General features: G+C 42.7%; 1 protein-coding gene across 1 annotated transcript in view; it reads left to right on the top strand.

Annotated features, from left to right (window-relative positions):
* The window catches only part of akap11 (A kinase (PRKA) anchor protein 11), a 118,177-nt gene extending 95,341 nt beyond the window's left edge, over nucleotides 1–22,836 (top strand). Inside the window, 4 exon segments of the mRNA XM_078560612.1 lie at nucleotides 2,675–2,758; nucleotides 5,682–5,728; nucleotides 11,389–11,549; nucleotides 19,656–22,836. Of these exon segments, the coding sequence (XP_078416738.1) occupies nucleotides 2,675–2,758; nucleotides 5,682–5,728; nucleotides 11,389–11,549; nucleotides 19,656–19,811 (448 nt within the window). The 3' untranslated portion in view covers nucleotides 19,812–22,836.
* The last annotated feature ends 235 nt before the right edge of the window (nucleotides 22,837–23,071 follow it).

Genomic DNA, 23,071 nt, shown 5'->3' with positions numbered 1-23,071 from the left:
ATGTTGTCTACATGGACTTTAGTAAGGCCTTTGACAAGGTCCCACATGGGAGGTTAGTTCAGAAGGTTCAGACACTTGGTGTCCATGGAGAGGTTGTAAACTGGATTAGAAATTGGCTGTGTGGAAGAAGACAGAGAATGGTAGTGGATGATTGCTTCTCAGATTGGAGGTCTGTGACTAGTGGTGTGCCTCAGGGATCTGTGCTGGGACCATTGTTGTTTGTTGTCTATATCAATGATTTGGATGATAATGTGGTGAATTGGATCAACAAGTTTGCTGATGACGCTAAGATTGGAGGCGTTGTGGACAGCGAGGAAGGCATTCAAAGCTTGCAGAGAGACCTGGACCAACTGGAAAATGGCGTCACAGGTAGACAAGGTTGTAAAGAAAGCTTTTGGCATACTGGCCTTCATAAATCAAAGTATTGAGTACAGGAGTTGGGATGTTATGATGAGGTTGTATAAGACATTGGTGAGGCCAACTTTGGAGTATTGTGTGCAGTTCTGGTCGTCTAACTACAGGAAGGATATCAGTAAGATTGAGAGAGTGCAGAGAAGATTTACTAGGATGTTGCCGGGTCTTAACGAGTTGAGTTACAGGGAAAGATTAAACAGGTTAGGACTTTATTCCTTGGAGCGTAGAAGAATGAGGGGAGATTTGATAGAAGTTTACAAAATTATGAGGGGTATAGACAGAGTAAATGCGAGTAGGCTCTTTCCACTTAGATTAGGAGAGATAAACACGAGAGGACATAGCTTTAGGGTGAAAGGGGAAAGGTTTAGGGGGAACATTAGGGGAACTTCTTCACGCAGAGAATGGTGAGTGTGTGGAACGAGCTACCATCTGACGTGGTAAATGCGGGCTCACTCTTAAGTTTTAAGAATAAATTAGATAGATACATGGATGGGAGAGGTCTGGAGGGTTATGGACTAGGTGTAGGTCAATGGGACTAGCAGAATAATATTTTGGCACAGACTAGAAGGGCCGAATGGCCTGTTTTCTGTGCTGTAGTGTTCTATGGTTCTATGTCCCAACTCATGTTTGTCACATGAGGGGACATGCTTGAATAAACCTTTACATCATTTACTTAAGTTTTTTATTGCCTATTCAATCTCCCTGCAACTCATTATGGTTTTTTTTGTGCTAGAATAAATAAATTACTGTTTTTTGATTTATTTGTGAAATTGTGAATCTTCTGGCAGCTCCATGCCTCAGGGAGATTGCTGCGCTCTTCTGCGTGCATGCGCGAAAGAGCGCAGGCCCTGACACTCCCTCCTCCCCCCACCTGCACAGGTAGCGCTGAGCGCTATTGGCCACACGTTACACTGGGCGGGCCTTAATTGGCCCACCCTGTGTAAAATGGCGGCGATTGGCTCCATGCCCGCTCCCGCTGAGCCCGCCCGCCATAAGTAAAATCCTGGCCAATTTCCCTCCATCTACCCTATCATTGTAATTTAATCATCGTAAACACCTCGCCCCTTAATTTTCAATTTCACTTCCTCACAGCCACACTTTGAAATGTTTCTCACTTTCCCTTAAATGAGTGTTTTAAGACACTCAGAAAGCTATTGTACACCTTGTGCTCATCAGCCCTAACTTTGTTTGCATGTTTTGGACTGACCAGGGGAGTAGATGCTTGTTGCCTGATTCACCTTTTGGTGGTGTAAGGTAATGTGCTAATCCCATAGTGAGTGGCTGACATTGGTTACTAGGACTAATAGGCAATGTGTGTGTGCAGAGAAATATCTGTACATGATTATGGTTTTTTTCTGTGCTGGAATAAATAACTTACTGTTTTTTGATTCATTCATGAAATTGTGAAGCAGCGTAGTTTTCTGATTTAATTTTTTAATATTACCAAAAATGAGAGAGATTAGATATTTAAAATGTGTTCGTTGCATAATCTTTAAAAGCATTCAAGGAGTTAATTTTCTAAACAAAATAACATGTAAAATTGTTCATGTATGCCTCTTGCCTTCATTGTAACAAGTTCCATCAAGTACATGTTCTCAATGTGATTAAAATGGAATGGAAAATTCATTTTGTCTAGCTATCTTTACGCCCCCTAAAGAATAGATGCAGCCAATATTTCTTATCTAAATGGCATAACATTACATCTGTGGTTACTATTTTTAGGTGAGCTCAGTAAGAGATATGAGTTCTGCTCCAATTGCTTATACTGTTTTTGGAACTCCAAGGCTGGTTCAAAAAGTAGGTCAGCAAAAGAAAAAGGTTAAAATTGATGAAGAAAAATAAATGATAGTACAAAGCCTACCAGATTTAGCAGCCAGGCACCAGAACATTGGACTCAGGAGGCTCAGCAGGTGGTGAATCAGGACCAGAGAGTTATAACCCAATTTTCTCCCTCACCCATTAGCACTGAGTGAGGATAATCACTGCAGTGGGGGTTGGCCAATTTTTCCCCATTTCCCAAAAATAGGTAGCGCTACCTGCCTGCCTGCCTATACCAAAGCTATTCCAAGTGTCTGTTTTTGAATTCTTGAAACAGTAGAAACCTGCTGAATTGTATGTGGGTGCAGGGTCAGTAACAGGAAATGCACCATCTTGAGTTGCTTTATGTGTGTAGTCTGACCGAGCAATGGTGATGGGAGAGGGAATGAGAAACTATTGTCAGTCACTCAATGTCCACTGCCTTTCTTTTCTTTTCTCTCAGTAATGGCAACAGCAGTAGCTGGAGCAGTCTGGGGTTAGAAGGAGATATATATGAGGAGAATATATCCTTTCCACCATCAGACAGGTTGGTCTAGTCTAGGATTCATGAAAATTGATTTCAGTTAGAAAGTTTCATTGACTGCATGACAGCATGGCTTTGGAAGTGAAGCACTTAAGTAACGTGTGTGCAATGAAAGGCCTTTAGACAAGTCTAAAATGCTAAATGTGGTATAACTTAAAGATTGTTTTTGATATAAATCACCTCCAAATAAATCATTGCTTTCTTTCTCAATGCTTGTGCTTAATAGATTATTCAAAGAGACTTGTGGTGTTTTGCACAATATGATTTTTCACTTAGCTTACTTCTCATGGTATTTCATATTTAATGGCTGGGCATTTACTTAGCACAGTAAACCAGGCATGAATAATGATTGTACTAAATTGGGTTTATTCAACATGCCTGCACTGAGAGCAAGGAGTCTTGCTGGCTGGGAACCTAGGGCAGGAGATCTAAGATTAGATTATAACCCAATCTTCAACCCCATAGAGAGCCCAAGGTGGGTGAATTAACCCAGATATGACCCAGGGAAAATTCCTCTTCAAATATCCTGCTTTCAAAGCATTGTAGTGTATTTGAGAAGAATGATAATGTGGGAGGGATCTCCCATGTTCTTGTGTCATTCCTTACATGAGTTGTGTAGGTTTTTTGCATTTCCATGCTTTGTGAAGCATTTTTTTATTCCTTCGTGTAGTCATTTGACGTGAATGAGAAATCCAGTCAATAATATTTGTTGCAAAAGTAATGGAACATTTCTGTGATGACTTCAAGCTAAATACTCAAAACAAGGTGGCAGTTACATACAACCTACTGTGCCTATAGTGTTTTATCTGGCTCACAGGAGAATATTTCCCACCTTACTTCCTCTCTCAGCAGTTTCCCTCGACACTTTGAATTTTTTAAATTCCCAAGTTGGAAGTCACATGGTGGTTCCCCTCTGGACTTGAGCACTCTCTCTTACCTGTAGAATATGGTTTGATGCAGCTCTAGTCAAAGTGCTTGAAAGTTTTCAGCTGGCTGTGTAATGTGAATTCAGATAATCAAATGCATGCAAGCACAAAACCATTCAAATTTAGTACACTGTTATAAATTGGTAATGATTTTGCTGTTAATAGTGAAGGGCCAGCACTTTCCTTTCACCTCGCTGACAGCTGCCCACAGTTTTTGTGGGCTTTGCTGGGTAGATTTACTCTGTCTTTCTAGTGTGGTGCCCTCTGTAGCTAACCTGTGTCGGCTGTGAGTTGAAGCGAGATGCTTCAACCAATCAGATTGAAGAATCTTCATTGAACCTTGTTCAAGGCAAGAAATATAAATTAGATTTAGATGATGTAGAGAAAATAGAATAAAGACCAAGAAATACTGAGGGGATTTAATGAGTGAGATTAAAGAGACAGAGTTTTAAAAAATGTTAAATATCCCCCAGTAATTTTCTTTTGAAGGAATGGATTCCACACTTATAAAATTCATTTTTCAGGGCCAGAGAGGATGTTCATCAGTGATTACCATGCTGTTAATAGCATATTTATTCCTGAATTCACCAGCTTTAACTTTTCCTGTTGTCTTTAGTGGGGATGTAGTGGGCAAGGGCAGCAATTTTGCATTGTTGCAGCCATTTCAGTGCCGAGTCTGTTGGTGAGGAGTATAACAACGCAGCCTATGGATGAGCACTGATAAGTTAGGAGTGTGCAGCTTATGAGCACATCACCACACCTCTAGTGAGACTTCTTCAACAGTAGCACTGGCAGTACTCCAGATTTGGTCTCACCAACACCCTTACAACTGTAGTAAACCAATCCCACTTTTATATATCGTTCCCCTCACAATAAACAACAACATTCCATTTACCTTCCTATTCACTTGCTATACCAGCATTCTAGTTTTTCCTGATTTATGTACCAGGACACCCAGATCCCCCTGTACCTCAGGGTTCTGCAATCTCTCTCCATTTAGACAATACGCTGCTTTTCATCCTGCCAACGTGGGCAAGTTCACATTTTCCCACATTATAGTCCATCTGCCAATTTTTTGCCCACTCACTTAGCCTATCTATATCCCTTTGCATACTCCTTATATCCTCTTCTCAACTTACTTTCCTACCTATTTTTGTGTCATCAGCAAATGTAGCAACCACACATTTGGTCCCTTCATCTGAGTGATTGATATAAATTGTAAATGGTTGAGGCCCCAGCAGTGATCCCTGTGGTACTCCGCTGCTGATGGCTTCACCACAAATTCTGGGCCTTCACTCAGGCTTTCAGGATTGCCGGTGTGGTAAACAATGCTATTGAGGCTAAGCTACATTGTTCAAGTGCTCTCTTGCAGAGTAACTAGTGCAGATGTACTTGGCAAAGAGTGCTTAATGCTGAAAGATGGATATGTTCTGCTTCCCCATCACCTTGACTAGCATAACAACAGAAATGAAATGACTGAGAGCACGCCCATGGTAAGATGGTGAACTTTGGAATTTTCTTTTAAATGGTATATATGTTTTGAGACAAATGGATTCACAGAACTCTAACAAAAATTAAGACTTGAGAAGTGAGTCTGGAAGTTGGAGGAGATAAGTAGTTCGAGACTATATAGTCAAGTAATTTCTCCAGAAGAGTTTAATCTGTGATTCTTTGTGCACCCACATCGCTGAAAAGTAAATGTGTGAGGCCTTGTTCCTAGCACCTGCCTTGCTAGATGCAAATATGGGTCAAAGCAAAGCCTGTGACACTGCAGACATCAGATACTATTAACTATGGAATAGCATGAGAAGTATTCAGATTCTAATTGCTTGCTGTTCGGGAATGCAAGTGTGTGTCCAGCTTTTTCGTGGCTTTTTTATTTTAAACAATTAGTTTTACTTCTCATTTCATTTCAATTCTGAGCACTGTTTGCACTATTTCAAAGTGACCACTGAGTTGGAGTGAGCACTAATTGGCCAATTTCTTCCCTGCAAATGTAGTGATAATAGTGAAGACAAAGAGGAAGAGGCACAAGAAGACTCTGAAGGTACAGTATGAAGTTATGTTTTTGTCCCAAAGCATTGCTGCCAGCCAAGCACAGAGAAAATATTAAAAGACTGAGATGTGTGCAAACCTTGAGGCGCCCACTCACCTAGATCGAAGGCACAGATTAAATAACTAGCATTAGCAGCTCTTCGATGTAAACCTCACGCAATTTATTTATCACAGAATCTCACAGCACAGAAGGAAGTCATTTGGCCCATCCTGCAACTTTGCCAACTCTTTGAAAGAACTGTCTAATTGGTCTGACTCTTTCTCTGTAGCCCATGCAAATATTTTGTTGTTCTTAAGTAAATAAGGTGCTTGCTGCAATCCAGAACCAAATTGAGTAATACCATGATTATCGACACATCAAACAAAAGAAAAGAATTTCCCGATTGGTTAATGAGATCTTTCCTTCCTGATTTTGTGTCCATTGCAGAATGCTGTTCAACTAGATATGGATACCGTCTAGAAAGGTGTCACGAGGGAAGATGTCTCCTCAAAGACATTTCTGATGCCAGTGCATATTTTCAGATGAAGCTAATGCCCTCTAGCTTGGTGTCATGATAATAGCTGCTTGTGGACTCCAGTATTAGATACTATATGGTACTCTGTATGATATACGGGGTCGCCTGACCTGGGTGTTGAAGGTCAGATAGCACATGCTGGAGCCTGTCTTGACAGAGTTCAGATACTGCAGATATGTGTTCGTATTAGGAAATGTTATCAAGAAAGTTAATTCAGCTACAATGCCGTCGGCCTGTGTGCATCGTTGAAACAAGGCATGGTGTCAGAAGTATACTAAACGCAACAATGGAGGTTCTGAAACCACCAACAGAACTCAGTTTGGAGGGCAATCTCGCCGAAAACTGGAGGTTCCGGCAGCAATTTGAGCAGTACCTCATAATGTACCTCATAGCAGTACCTCAGGTAGTGATAAAAAAGACCCTCAGGTACAGTCTTCCATCTTTCTTCATGTAACAGGGGAAGCAGCCCTAGAAGTCTATCACATATTCACGTTTGAAAGTGATGAGAAACGAAATTACATGAAAGAAAAAAGATGAGAAGGAAAAGAGAGGCCTTTAGCAGGTACAAAGGGAGCAAATCAGTGGAGGCATTAGTGGAGTACAGAAAGTGCAGGGTGGAGCTTAAGAATGCAATTAGGATAACAAAGAGGGGATATGAGAAAGCTCTGGCTGGTAAAAGGGAAAATCCCAAGATATTCCATAAGTATATCAATCGGAAGAGGATAACCAGGGAAAGAGTAGGGCCCATAAGGGACCAAGGGGGCAATCTATGGGTGGAGCCAGAGGACATCGGTAGAGTGTTGAACGAATACTTCACATCCGTCTTCACCCAAGAGAATGAGGATGAAGGTATGGAACTCTGGGAGAGGGACTGTGAGGTTCTTGAGCAAATTGATATAGGGAGTGACAAGATATTGGAGGCGTTGGCAGGCTTAAAAATGGACAGATCTCCAGGTCTGGATGATTTGTGTCCCAGACTGCTGAGGGAGGCAAGGGAGGAGATCGCAGGGGCTCTGACCCAAATTTTTAATTCCTCTCTGGCCATGGGGGAGGTACCAGAGGACTGGAGAACAGCTAATGTGTTTCTGCTATTTAAGAAGGGCTGTAGAGATAAGCCAGGGAACCAGTGAGTCTCACGTCAGTGGTAGAGAAACTATTGGAGAAAGTTCTGAAGGAGAGTATCTATCTCTACTTGGAGAGGCAAGGTTTGATCAGGGATAGTCAGCATGGCTTTGTCAGAAGGAGGTCATGCCTAACAAATTTGATTGAATTTTTTGAGGCGGTGACCAGGTATGTAGATGAGGGTAGTGCAGTTGATGTAGTTTATATGGATTTCAGCAAAGCCTTTGACAAGGTCCCACATGGGAAACTTATAAAGAAAGCAAATGCACAATGGGATACAGGGCAATTTGGTAATCCAAAATTTGATTAGTTGTAGGAGACAGAGGGTGATAACAGAAGGCTGCTTTAGTGACTGGAAGCCCGTGTCCAGTGGCATACCACAGGGATCTATGCTGGGTCCCCTATTATTTGTCATTTATATAAACAACATAGATGACTGTGGGGGGTAGGATTAGTAAGTTTTCAGATGACACAAAGATTGGCCGGGTGGTTAGCGGTGAGGTTGAGTGTCTTGGGCTACAGGAAGATATGGACGGGATGGTCAAATGGGCAGATAAGTGTCAGATGGAATTTGACCCTGAAAAGTATGAGATAATACACATTGGAAGGAGTAATTTGACAAGGAAGTATTCAATGAACGGAATGGCACTAGGAAGTTCTGAGGAACAAAGGGACCTTGGCGTATGTGTCCATAGATCTCTGAAGGCGGTGGGGCACGTTAGTGGGGTGGTGAAAAAGGCTTATGGGACACTTGCCTTTATCAATCGAGGCATAGATTACAAAAGTAGGGAGGCCATGTTGGAGTTGTACAGAACCTTGGTGAGGCCACAGCTGGAGTACTGTGTGCAGTTCTGGTCGCCACATGATAGGAAGGATGTGATTGCACTGGAGGGGGGGCAGAGGAGATTCACCAGGATGTTGCCTGGGATGAAACATTTAAGTTATGAAGAGACGTTGGATAGACTTGGATTGTTTTCATTGGAACAGAGAAGACTGAGGGGCGACCTGATCGAGGTGTACAAGATTATGAGGGGCATGGACAGGGTGGATAGGGAGCTGCTGTTCCCCTTAGTTGAAGGTTCAGTCATGAGGGGACACAAGTTCAAAGTGAGGGGCAGGAGGTTTAGGGGGGATGTGAGGAAAAACATTTTTACCCAGAGGGTGGTGACGCTCTGGAATACACTGCCTGAGAGGGTGGTGGAGGCAGATTGCCTCACACATCCTTTAAAAAGTATCTGGATGAGCAATTGGCACGTCATAACATTCAAGGCTTTGGGCCAAGTGCTGGTAAATGGGATTAGGTAGGTAGGTCAGGTGTTTCTCACGTGTCGATGCAGACTTGATGGGCTGAAGGGCCTCTTCTGCACTGTGTGATTCTGTGAAGTAATGGAAAAGTTCGAAGCCTACTGCAGTCCTAAGAAAAACATCACATATGAAAGATACCGATTTTTTTATGTGCATGCAAGGCAGTGACAAAATTAGTCAATATGTAACTGAGCTGAGAAAATGAACTAAATTGTGTGAATTTGGAGAGCTTGAAGAATCACTCAATCTGAGACGGAATCATTTGCGGGATTGTATATGACACTCTGAGAGAATGGCATTTGAGAGAAACTGATCTCACGCTGGCGAAAGCAATAAATATCTGCAGAATGGCAGAGACAACAAAGTTCCAGATTAAAGAGAGGATAGAAGATGATAAGCCACACATAGTCAAGCAGTTAGATGCAGTTAAACAGAAACAGTCCCGGGCAAGAACAAATAGACAGTCTGAACATAAAAAGAACAAAACTGCTTTTAAAACATCTAAATGCAGCTAATGCAGAACAGAGCATTTACCACGTCATTGTCCAGCTTACGGAAAGCAGTGTAAGAACCGCAATAAACTAAATCATCTTACTAAGATGTATAAATCAAAGAAAGTGCACACGATTGACAGACACTGAAACTGAACTTTTCGTTGGTGCAGTAACAACAAATTCCAAAGACAAATAGAAGGTTGATTTAAAAATTGCCAACATGATAATGAATTTCAAACTTGACACAGGTGCACGAGCAAATGTCATTCCCACAAGCCTGTATCGTAACATAAGCAAAGAGAAACTGCTAACTAAAGCAAAAGTGAAGCTGTCTACTTAGAAGTGAAAAAATTGCTGGCTTAAAGTGCACGCTTAAAGTGAACTACAAAAAACAGTCTCAAGCACTTCCATTCATAGTGGTGAAAACTGATGCAAAACCCATTCTTGGAATCAAAGCTTGTGAAAATCTGAAGCTAATCAAGAGAATAATGACTGTCACACCCTGAGCGAGTATGAAAATGTGTTCCAGGGGATTGGCTGCCTAAAAGGAGAACACGCCATCAAGATTAACGAAACTGTGGCGTTCAAAATATGCCCACCCAGGAAAATACCAGTAATGCTGAGAGACCGACTGAAAGCAGAGTTGGACAAAATGGAGAAACTTCACATCATCAAGAAAATTGAAGAATTGGGTTAATCCAATTATAATTGTAGAAAATTCAGATGGGAACCTGCGAGTCAGTCTGGATCCCAGAGACCTAAACCAGGCAGTACAAAGAGAGCATTACCAGCTGGCTAGCTGATGCTAAATACTATTCAGCCTTGGATGCGAGTTGAGGCTTCCAGCAGGTCAAGCTGGATGAACGTAGCTCCTATCTCTGTATCCTCAACACACCATATGGGCGATACAGGTTTTTATGCTTACCTTTTGGCATTAATTCAGCTCTGGAGGTGTTTCACAGAACAGTGAAGCAGCTGTTTGAAGGGTTAGAGGATGTGGAAACCTATATCGACGATGTGCTGGTCTGGGGAGCCTCACAGAATCACAGTGCAGAAGAGGCCCTTTGGCCCATCGAGTCTGCACCAACACGTGAGAAACACCTGACCTACCTACCTAATCCCATTTACCAGCACTTGGCCCATAGCTTTGAATGTTATGACGTGCCAAGTGCTCACAGCATTTGTAACATGATGGATAAATTGATAGCACAAATAAAAATAGCTGAGTATGATATAATAGCCATTATAGAGACATGGTTGCAAGATGACCAAGGCTGGGACCTGAATGTTCAAGGGCATTGTGACATTTCAGAAGGACAGGAGGAAAGAAAAAGCAGGTGTAACTCTGTTAAGAAAGGATGAAATCAGTACAATAGTGAGAAATGATCTTGCCAGAAATGATTAGCAGAATCTCTACAAGTAGAGATAAGGAATAGCAAAGGAAAAAAATCACTGGTGCAAGTAGTTTATAAGCCCCTAACAGCAGCTACAAAGCAGGACCGAGTACACATCAAGAAATAATGGGGGCTTGCAAGAAAGGGACTGCAATAATCGGAGATGACTTTAACCTTCACATTGATTGGACAAATCAAATTGGCCAAAGTAGACTGGAGGGATAAGCTCATAGATTGTAGATGTTTGGTAGTACAGAACTTGAGTATTGCTGAAAAAAAGGACATGTCAAAGATTTTTGTCTGCACTCATCAGGACACTGCAAGAATACCAATGCAAGGGAAAACAACAATTTATACTGTATGAGAAGAGAATGCTGATTGCTTGGCAAGTGGACTCAAAACACAGTGTCCAACGTTAGATCTGATCCCACGATTGGATAAAATTTGCTAAATAATCCTCAGTGTGCTAAAAATTACACTGACAACCAATTCAAGATTGTTAGTCGGGCTCTGTGTGGCGCATTTGCATGTACTGGGAGCTGCATATATTAATACACAGGGTTCTGTTCTTTGCAGACAGAAAGAACATGTACAAACATTGTGCCTGTTTCAGCTGAACAAAATAAATGACAGCCATTAACTGGCTCATTCCTCAGGACAATGCCTTGACCAATCAGGGTCAAGCTGCCTAGTTTAAATTTCAGTTTATTAGCAGCTTCTGTTTATTCTTTTCGTAGTTGTAATCGCCATTTTCTTTTTATTAAAGTAGTGCTAGTCTCGCAACAGTCAACTCATATCTATTTGCACTTTTTCCATTTGTAGGTCTGGTGCAGGCGAAAGAAACATTATTAATTTTAAATGTTGACCTCGAACCCAGCAGTCTTGATCTTCAGATGAGAATAGTGTTGCAATGGATAGCAGCATCTCAGTTTCAGATGTCTTTGGTCTATTTCAAGGAATCTTTTGAAGATGAGCTGTTGCATGTGAGTATGAGTTTAAATGTTGCTTGCTTACAAGGCGTTCAGTTGCTTTATACAGAATTAAATCTTGTTTTAATTTTCTCCCTATTTCTTGCCAACCAGGTGTCAGCTGTTGCTCAGTTGGTAGTATCACAAGGTTTTGGGTTCAAGTCCCACTGTGGGACTTGAGCACAAAAATCATGGCTGTGACACTCCAGTGCAGCACTGAGGGACCATCTACTGCACTGTTAAAGGTGCCACCTTTCCAATGAATCGTTAAACCGAAGACCCATCTACCTGCTCGCAGGGATGTGAGAGATCCCATGGCACTATTTCGAAGAAGAGTTTTTCCCTGGTGTCTTGGCCAAACCTGATCATTTGGTCATTATTACATTGCTGTTTGTGGGAGTTTTCTTTCTTCAAATAGTGCAGCAAACTTTCATCTTGCTCCACCTGGGAGAGCAGAAAGGGTCTCACTCCAAAGGCAGCACCTCCAGTAATGCCGCATTCTGTCCGTACTACACTGAGGTTTTAATTTAGATTATGTACTCAAGTTTCTGAAATAGAACTCAAGCCCACAAGCTTCTGGTTCAGAGGTAAAAGTGCTGCCTGTGAGCCAGGGTGGCTGTTTCAGTTCTGACTGTCTCTGGATTACCACTCATTTACATTGTCCATTTTAGTGTCACTTAGCTAACTTTTCCAAACCTCCATCACTTTTCTTACCATGCTTCCAGAACTAAAAGCCCCATATTCTCTTTAATAACAGAAAAGTATATGATAAATTCAGAGAAAGAGAATGGTTGGGGGGCGGGGTGGGTGGTGGCAGGTAGGATTGTGAGTCTTTTTACAAATGGATGAAGGCAAGAATATAGACTCTGGAACAGTTCCTACAGATTGGAGGGTAGCTAATATAACCCCACTATTTAAAAAGGGAGGCAGAGAGAAAACGGAAATATAGACCAGTCAGCCTGATGTCAGTAGTGGGGAAAATTCTAGATTCCATTATAAAAGATTTAATAACTGAGCACGTGGAAAACAGTGGCAGAATCGGACAGAGTCAGCATGGATTTATGAAAGGGAAATCAAGCTTGACAAATCTACTGGAATTTTTCAGGGATGTAACTAGTAGAGTTGATGAGGGAGGAGCCAGTAGATGTGGTTTATTTGGACTTTCAGAAGGCTTTCGACAAAGTCCCTCATAAGAGACTGGCATGTAAAATTAAAGCGCATGGGATTGGGGCTAGTGTATTGAGATGGACAGAAAACTGGTTGGCAGACAGGAAACAAAGAGTAGGAATAAACGGGTCTTTTTCCGAATGGCAGGCAGTGACTAGTGGGGTACCGCAGGGATCGGTGCTGGGACCCCAGCTATTCACAATATATATTAATGATTTAGATGAGGGGACTAAATGTAATATCTCCAAATTTGCAGATGACACAAAGCTGGGTGGGAGGGTGAGCTGTGAGGAGGACACAGAGATGCTTCAGTGTGATTTGGACAAGTTGAGTGAGTGGGAAAATGCATGGCAGATGCAGTATAATGTGGATAAATGTGAGGTCATCTATTTTGGTAGCAAAAACAGGAAGGCAGATTATTATCTGAATGGCTATAAATTGAGAGAGGAGAATGTGCAACTAGACCTGGGTGTCCTTGTACACTAGTCACTGAAGGTAAGCATGCAGGTGCAGCAGGCGGTAAAGAAGGCAAATGGTATGTTGGCCTTCATAGCCAGAGGATTCGAGTACAGGAGCAGGGATGTCTTGCTGCAATTATACAGGGCCTTGGTGAGACCACACCTGGAATATTGTGTGCAGTTTTGGTCTCCTTATCTGAGGAAGGATGTTCTTGCTATAGAGGGAGTGCAGCAAAAGTTTACCTGACTGATTCCTGGGATGGCGGGACTGACATATGAGGAGAGATTGAGTCGATTAGGATTATATTCACTGGAGTTCAGAAGAATGAGGGGGGATCTCATAGAAACCTTTAAAATTCTAACAGGACTAGACAGGGTAGATGCAGGAAGGATGTTCCCGATGGTGGGGTAGTCCAGAACCAGGGGTCACGGTCTGAGGATACGGGGTAGACCATTTAGGACTGAGATGAGGAGAAATTTCTTCACCCAGAGAGTGGTGAGCCTGTGGAATTCGCTACCACACAAAGTTGAGGCCAAAACATTGTATGTTTTCAAGAAGGAGTTAGATATAACTCTTGGGGCGAAAGGGATCAAAGGATATGGGGAGATAGTGGAAGCAGGCTATTAAGTTGGATGATCAGCCATGATCATAATAAATGGCAGAGCAGGCTCGAAGGACCAAATGGCCTACTCCTGCTCCTAGTTTCTATAATGGATAAGAATAGCAGACTTGTTGCATGAGTGCTTTTACTTATTTTACAATTGGGGAAGAAGAGAAAATACCCAATACTGCAAGGCAGCCTTGAACAATTGAAGTGGAGGAACTTGGTAGATATTATATAAGCTAAACAAGTGCTAAAAAGGGCACCTCATGAGACTTAAGACAGACATATCCTAGGATATTAAAAGAAATAGCTGAAGAAATTACAAGCATTTTCGTCATTACTTTCCAAATTACTCCATCTTTAGAAATTGCCCCTTTGATCAGAAAGTTACTAATGTCATTCCATTATGTAAGAAGAGAGGGAGAGAGAAACCAGGGACTTACCTAGTTTATCATTAATTGTGGGAACATTATGGGACTCTGTCATTAGAGACAGAGTGACTGAATATGTGGACATGTAGCAGCTGACCCAAGAGAAGCAAATGGATTTGTGAATGGTGGGCCATTTCCGGATTTTTTTTTATTTATGGGATATGGTCATTGCTTTCAAGGCTAGCATTTACTGCTCATCTCTAATTTCCTAGGACAAAGTGGTGATGAGCCATTGCTTTGAACAATTGCAGTCCATGTGGTGTCAGCACACCCGCAGTGCTGTTAGGAAAGAAGTTCCAGGATTTTGACCCAGCAAAGTTCCACTCCAAGTCACTCACTATCCTGACTTGGAAATATATTGCCGTTCCTTTACCATAAAAGATAACTTGGAATGGAACTTCCAGGTGTTGGTGTTCCCATGTGCCTGCTTCCCTTGTCCTTCTAGATGGTAGAGGTTGTGGGTTTGGAAGATGCTGTTGAAGAAACCTTGACAAGCTGCAGTGCATCTCGTAGATGGTACATACTGCTGTTGGTCACACTGTGTGCCAGTGAATGTTGAAGGTGGTCTTGGTGGTAGTAAAAGGAGGAGTAGACCGATTAGGGATCAATAAGTGGATTGATGCATGGAAGCAGGGGGCATGGCTGAGATATTACCAAGGTAGATGATGCTGCACAGGTCACGGTGAAAGAGGAGGTAATTCAGATACCAGAAGGGTTTAAAATTGGTAAGGAGGAAGTATTGGATAGGCTGTCTGTATGTAAAGTTGATAAGACACCAGGACTGGATGAGATGCATCCAAGGATAATGAGGGAAATTGCAGAGGCACTGGCCATAATTTTCCAGCCTTCCTTAGACTCAGGGGTGGTGATTGGAGAATTGCAAGTGCAACACCCTTGTTCAAAAAGGGTGTAATGATAGTAATGATAAGCCTAGCAACTACAGGGATGTCAGCCCTGGTGTCGCTTGGTGTTGGAGAAGCTTCTAGAAACAATAATTTGGGACAACATTTATAGTCACTAAGGCAAGTGCCGGTTGATTAAGGAAAGCCAGCATGGATTTGTTGAACCGTGTTTAACTAACTTGCTGGAGTTTTTTCATGAGGTAACAGAGGAATTAATGAGGGAAACACCGTTGATGTGATGTATGTAGACCCCCAAGAGGCATTTCATACACTGCCACACAACAGACTTGTGATCAAGCTTATAGCTCATGGAATAAAAGGGACAGTAGCAATATGAATATGAAATTGGCTGAGTGACAGGAAAGAGAGAGTAGTGGTTAATGGATGTTCTTCAGGCTGGATGATAGTGGAGTTCCCCAGGGGTCAGTGTGGAACCCTTGCTCATCCTGATATGTATTAAAAACCTAGACCTTGGTGTAAAGGGCACAATTTCAATGCCTGGGGTCGATATGAAACTTGGAAGCTTTGTGAACTGTGAGGAAGATAGTAGAACTTCAAAAGGACATAGGCAGGTTGGTGGAATGGGCGGACAAGTGGCAGATGAAATTTAATGCAGAAAACTGTGAAGGTGATGCATTTTGGTAGGAAGAACATGGAGAGACAATATAAAATAAAGCGTACGACTCTAAATGGGATGCAGAAGCAGAGGGACCTGGGTGTATATATATGCAAAAATCATTGAAGGTGGCAGGACAGTTGAGAACAGGGTTAATAAAACATACAGGACCCTAGGCTTTATTAATAGGGCATAGAGTATAAGAGCAAGGAGGTTATGTTGAACTTATATAGAAAGCTAGCTCGGCCTCAGTGGAGTACTGCATCCAGTTCTAGGTGCTGCTCTTTAGGAAGGATGTGAAGGCATTGGAGAGAGTACAGAAAAGATTCATGAGGATGGTTCCCGTGATGAGGAACTTCAGTTATGAAGATCAATTGGAGAAGTTTGGACTGCTTTCCTTGGAGAAGAGAAGGTTGAGAGGAGATTTGATAGAAGTATTCAAAATCATGAGGGGTCTGGATAGAGTAGATAGAGAGAAACTGTTTCCATTGGTGAAAGGATAGAGAATTAGAGGGCACAGTTTGAAGTTAATTGGCAAAGGAACCAACAGCGGCATGAGAAACTTTTTCACACAGCGAGTGGTTAAGGTCAGGAATGTACTGTCTGAGTGTGTGATGGAGGCAGGGTCAATGGAGGCATTCAAAAGAGAATTGAATTGTTACCTGAAAAGGAAGAATTCACAGTCACAATGGGCTGAATGGCCACCTCCTGTGCCTTAACAATTCTGTGATGGAAGGCCATTGACCTGAAACATTAATGCTGTTTCTCTTTCCACAAATGCTGCCTGACACGCTGAGTATTTCCAGCATTTTCTCTTATTATTTCAGATTACTAGCATTTGCAGTATTCTGTGTTTTGATTTGTATTCCCTCACACTCCTGACTTGAACCTTGTAAATGGTAGTTTTCACATGTGACTAGCTACAATACAGATAGAAATATGAAAATGTTTTGTACAGGAGGAAAGCTATTTTCTGGCCTGCACACAGACTTTAATTTTCCTGCTTTCCTAGAATTGTCAAGTCCGGTTGGACAGGCTTATTGGATGTTTCATCACAGACCAACTGCCTCCAATCAGTCTGCCCAGTCAGACTGCCTTTGTCCTCATCGCCCATATTATTATCAACAACAAAAACAAAAATTGCTGGAAAAACTCAGCAGGTCTGACAGCATCTGTGGAAAGGAAGACAAAGAGTTAACGTTTCGAGTCCATATGACTCTTCATCAGAACTAAAGAGAAATAGAAATGTGGTGAAATATAAGCTGTTCAAGGGAGGATGGGACAGGTGGTGCTAGATAGAGGGCCAGTGATTGGTGGAGGCAAAGGAGAGATTGCCAAATATGTCATAAACAATAGGTCAAAGGGGTGTTGACGGTGGTGATATTATCTAAGGGATGTGCTAATGGTGACATTAAGGGTAGAAAGCAGGATGAGCAAGTGACAGATGGCCCTAGTGGGGGTGGGGTGGGGGGAAGGGATCAAAATAGGCTAAAAGGTGTAGATAAAGCAATGGATGGAAATAACTTTTTAAAATAATAGAAATAGGTGGGAAAAGAAAAATATATAATAATTATTAGAAAAAAAGGGATCAAAAAGGGGGCGGGGATGGAGGAGAGAGTTCATGATCTGAAGTTGTTGAACTCAATGTTAAGTCCGGAAGGCTGTAAAGCACCTAATTGGAAGATGAGGTGCTGTTCCTCCAGTTTGTGTTGAGCTTCACTGGAACATTGCAGCAGGCCAAGGATGGACATGTGGGCATGAGAGCAGGGTGGGGTGTTGAAATGGCAAGCGAAGGTCTGAGTCATGCTTGCAAACAAACCGAAGGTGTTCCGCAAAGCGGTCACCCAGCCTGCGTTTGGTCTCTTCAAAGTAGAGGAGACTGCATTGGGAGCACGAATGCAGTGGACTAAATTGAGGGAAGTGCAAGTGAAGTGCTGCTTCACTTAAAAGGAGTGTTTGGGCCCTTGGACAGTGATGAGGGGGGAAGTAAAGGGGCAGGTGTTGCACCTTCTGCGGTTGCATGGGAAGGTGCCGTGGGAGGGGGTTGAGGTGTGGTGGGTGATGGAGGAGTGGACCAGGCTGTACCAGAGGGAATGGTCAGGGGGACTGATGGGGGGGTGAAGGGAAGATGTGTTTGGTGGTGGCACCTTGCTGGAGTTGGTGGAAATGGTGGAGGATGATCCTTTGAATGCGGAGGCTAGTGGGGTGATAAGTGAGGACAAGGGGGACCCTATCATGGTTCTGGGAGGGAGGGGAAGGTGTGAGGGCGGATGCACAGGAGATGGGCCGGACACGGTTGAGGGCCCTGTCAACCACCGTGGGTGGAAAACCTTGGCTAAGGAAGAAGGAAGAAATGTCAGAGGAACTGTTTTGGAAAGTAGCATCATCAGAACAGATGCGACAGAGGTGAATGAACTGAGAGAATGGGATGGAGTCCTTACAGGAAGCAGGGTGTGAGGAGCTGTAGTCGAGGTAGCTGTGGGAATTGGTGGACTTGTAATGAATATTGGTGGATAGTCTATCACCAGAAATTGAGACAGAGAGGTCAAGGAAGGGAAGGGAAGTGTCAGTGATGGACCATGTGAAAGTGATGGAGGGGTGGAAATTGGAAGCAAAATTAGTTCACTTTTCCAGGTCCAGACAAGAGCATGAAGCAGCACCGAAACAGTCATCGATGTACCGGAGAAAGAGTTGTGGGAGGGGGCCAGAGTAGGACTGAAACAAGGAATGTCCCACATACCCCATAAAGAGACAGGCATAACTGGGGCCCATGTGGGTACCCATAGCCACACCTTTTATTTGGAGGAAGTGAGACGAGTTTAAGGAGAAATTGTTCAGTGAGAGAACAAGTTCAGCCAGACGGAGGAGAGTAGTGGTGGATGGGGATTGTTCGGGCCTCTGTTCGAGGAGAAGCGGAGAGCCCTCAGTCCATCCCGGTGGGGGATGGAGGTGTAGAGGGATTGGACGTCCATGGTGAAGAGGAGGCGGTTGGGACCTCAGAGGAATCGCGGATGTAGGTGGGAAGAGACTGGACAAGGGGAGAGAGAATGGAGTCAAGATAGCGAGAAATGAGTTCAGTGGGGCAGAAACAGGTTGACAAGATCGGTCTGCCTAGACAGTCCTGTTTGTGGATTTTGGGTAGGAGGTAGAAGCAGGCCGTCTGAGGTTAGGAGACTATGAGGTTGGAAGCTGTGGAGGGAAGATCTCCAGAGGAGATGAGGTCAGTGATAGTCCTGGATACAATGGTTTGATGTTCAGTGGTGGGGTCATGGTCCAGGGGGAGGTAGGAGGAAGTGTCTGCGAGTTGACGCTCAGCCTCTGCGAGGTAGAGGTCAGTGCGCCAGACAACTACAGCACCACCCTTGTCAGCAGCTTTGATGACTAAGTCAGGGTTGGACCTGAGAGAATGAGTGCGGCAAGTTCAGAAAGAGACAGGTTAGAGTGGGTGAGAGGAGCAGAGAAATTGAGACGACTGATGTCACGCCGACAGTTCTTAATGAAAAGATCAAGGGCAGGTAAGAATCCAGAGGGGTCGGGGGGGTCCAGGTGGAGGGAGAATATTGGAGGCGGGTGAAAGGATCCATTGAACGGGGAGAGGACTCCTGCCCAAAGAAGTGATGCCCATATTATTATAACTGATAAGGAAAATCTTGAAAGAAAGTGGAAAAAGAACACACCTATTTTAATGCTCCAATGATTTATTTTCTCCGTGTCACTCACAGCAGTGAACAGGAGATTGATCTTCAATCCTTGATACTGCATGCTTGGTAACCCTAATCCTACTTCCCAGTTCTCTCCCCTTGCCCTCCTTAAGTAATTATTCAGTACTTGAATGCAACACTCGTGGTAAAGTATTTCATATCTTGATAGTTCTTTGCACCAAAGTGTTCCTTTGAATCTGCGGCTTCACTCATCGTTGCTGATGTACTGTTATCTCTCTAGTTTTATGCAGTGGTGAAAAGGGCAGAAGCGAGGGGCTGGAAGATCTGTGACCTGCTGCGGGCAATGCTGAGATACTGTGACACCAGGGAGCAAGACCCAACTGGAGCTCACTGCACTCCTATTCCCTTCTTTGACTGGCTGCTGGAGAATACATAAGACATCTACCCACATACAAAGAACACTGGAAGTCTGTTTGTAGAGGGTTGTCAGGTACCCACCAGCCAAGTATTGCTAAGTGTGCAGCTTACTGAAAAGGGAGCTGAACCAGAAGGCTTGTGTTCTTTATGACAGAAAGCATAACAGTTAGTAAACTCTCTCGTACTGTAAAGATAGAAAGCATTTTGTTGTAAGGGCAAGTCTAGATCTAAATTAAACACATTACTAGGCTGGAAAGTTCTTGAAGCTGCTCCTGCTTCACCGATGTAACTTTCCCATAAGTGTGGTCAACAGAGCAGCTCTGAGGATTTCCTGCCTATTTTCTACTAGTTCAGTGTTCAAGTTTAAGGAATTTGTGACCCCTCCCCTCAGAATTAATTGGAGACATATCAGTTCCTGGTAAAACAATTTTGATTTTCAAAGTTCTTTCAGGTTCCTAAAGACCTGCCATCATGGACTCACGCATAACCATTCCACTGATGGCGATGTGCATTGCACTAGTGTCTAGTCCCAGAAGTTCTGGCACCAACTGACACCCTTTCAGTCTTGGATGTTAATACCATGACATGGCTGAGGAGTTGGCTGGAATTGAACTTCCCTTCCCTCTCTGGGCGGCATCTGGGTCCTGCACTTTATGATCACAGCTCACTCTAAGGTGAATCTGAGGATTTACTGGGCCTTCTGATCACATAAGATAAAGCAGAGATATCTCACAAAAGTTGGGTTTTTTAATAGGAACACACACTGACTTGCACTGGTCTAAACTTGAACAGCTTGCAACACTGAGAAAGAATGATGACTTAGTTGTGGTATTGAAGTGTTGCCAGTGTCTTTGTATCCTGACCACCAGTTTCAGAAAAGGAGAGAGAAAATTATAACCCTGAAAGATGGAGTGGTGAAAAGTACTTCATCTTGCAAGTGCTTCCTAACCTACACTTTAATGGTGAAACCTGTTACTCTTTACAAACCAGGAGGAAACGAGCTTTGCTAATGTTGTGCAGTGCAGCTTATGGTAAGTGGAGGCAAAAAGCATATTGCTAGTATCCCACTGATTTATTAATGCCCCAGCTGCTGATCAAGTCCACTGACTGACCTGGTGAGTCACAGGCAGGTTTTCCTATAGCCAGAGTCTCAGAATTGCCCTTAGTTTACCAGTCATTTAAGTACAACAGTCCTGCAAGATGGTGGGAGAGAGGATGGGAGATTCACTTAAAGCTGTTGACATGTCCAGTTCACAGCACTCCCCATTTATTAAAGTGGAGTCTTGCAAAAATGGACCCTTTTAACATTTCCAACTTGGTATTCTGTTTCCTCAGTCCCTGTTCGTTTAATTAAATAGTGTGCAGCTGCTCAATTCATCGATCTCCTGGGAAAAATATTTTGGTACGAGGCATTCAGATATTGCAGAATTTGAGGTTTAGTGCAATGACAAATACAGAGGAGACTTTCTTGGGTCTATTTTGGCAAATATCGGAAAGTCAGCTGAGTTCCTTTACAGGCTCTGGTGCAACCCATTGATTTTCCAATGATTAAGTTGCCTCAGTGGCAGTGTGATAGGAATCTCCTATAATAACAAGCTTTCAGTTCTGGGAGATGAGCCTATATATCTGCATCATCTGTGATCACAAACAGAAGATTATGAAAAAACAAACATTCAGAAATGGCAGCAAACCATTTTAATATGGGGCCCACAGGTCTGACAACTCTGGTGTTTTAACTATTAGGCTGTATACATGGAGCACATGGACCTTTGAGAGAAGCAATATTTACCACAACATACTGCCAGTTGTGTTACATAGGAATTAAATTCCCACAAGCTGACTGCTCAGAAAGAGAGACTGATTCTGTATAATACATCTCTGAAATCATGGCCTGCGTGCTGTGCTGAATTGAAAATCCTGCACATAATGGTCTCTGTTTAGAATGGAAGGATTTGGACATCAGGATAATGACAATTCCAAAGACCTCTTAGAAGGATGGTAATGTTTAACAGCTGCACAGTGAGACTCAAGTTATGACTTATAAGTTGCAAAAGCATAGTCTTTCAAGAAAATTTTCCCAGACATTCCTACACTTGAGTCAGTCTGATGTACATAAACAAACATCCTTTATCACATAGTGTCAGTAATTTGTGTTTTTCTGCCAACACTTCAAACCCACCCAGCACTGATTTCTTATATTTCCAGCAAATTTAATATTTGGATTAGTTGCATTATTTTATCAGCTCCCTGCACTTGTCTTGACAGCAATATCCACAGCTGTTTTGATTTTGCCATGTGCTAATATGTTGAATGTTCTGAATTCCATCAGTGCTCATACTGCCACACGATAGATCCCGTGATCGTAGCCTTATGAGCTGTCAGGCTATCACACTATTGTCAGCAGTAATAAAATGCATTGCAGATTAAATTTAGTCTTTTGCTTAGATAAAATTCACAAGATGCCATCTGAGATTTCCTACTTCAGCAATCCTATTATGCACAGTGGAATTTCATAGCTCCTGCCTTTGATTTTCCAACCTGGTAGTCGGTAAAACATGCATCATGGGGTATGGAATGTGTTTTCCCCAATTACCTTGAACTCAACATGGCACCTTTTAACAAAGTGATATCAGCACGGCCATACAACTAAGTGGAACGTTTATTCCTGGTTACTTAGTCACTTTATTTTTTGTGTGTGTTCCTCTGTCTCTGCTCTTTTCTCACTGTACTTAGTGATGCCATTTTGATGACAATGTGAAACATTAAAATTGAACTTGATTCTAATAGTACTTATTTTGTTACTGTGCAGTGTTAATTCCATTGTAATTCACATGCTAGGGGTAAATATGAAGTGAGATGTCTGGTTGTAATCCCTATATGAATTATGCCAAAAATAGAGCAGTGAAGTTCATGTAACTTATAACAACTCTTATGTGCCAGCTATTAATCCAAGTGTACATTCTGTTTTCAGATTATAAGCTGGAAGTTGCACTATGTTGATGTCTTTATTTCTCCAGCGATGATAAAATAAACTGTAGATCATCCACTGTGTTTACATGCATTTTTTGTATAAAAGGGTTAAATTCTTAGGGAACCTATGCTGACAAGTCTTCACTATGGAATTCAGAGAGGTGGAAGTGATGTTTTCTGAATATATAGTGTGTACTCTATCTCCTCCCCCCCCCCCCACAGGGAGACCCCAATATTTGGCCAATTCCAGAGAATTTGGGTGGGGATTGTCAGATCTAAGTGTGTGCAAAGCTCATGCTGGAGTTCAAC

This window comes from Cetorhinus maximus, chromosome 16, assembly GCF_964194155.1.
Source record: "Cetorhinus maximus chromosome 16, sCetMax3.hap1.1, whole genome shotgun sequence".
In the NCBI taxonomy this organism is placed as follows: Eukaryota; Metazoa; Chordata; class Chondrichthyes; order Lamniformes; family Cetorhinidae; genus Cetorhinus; species Cetorhinus maximus.
The sequence above is the reverse complement of the archived record's forward strand: the minus strand, read 5'-3'. Positions and strand labels throughout refer to the sequence as shown.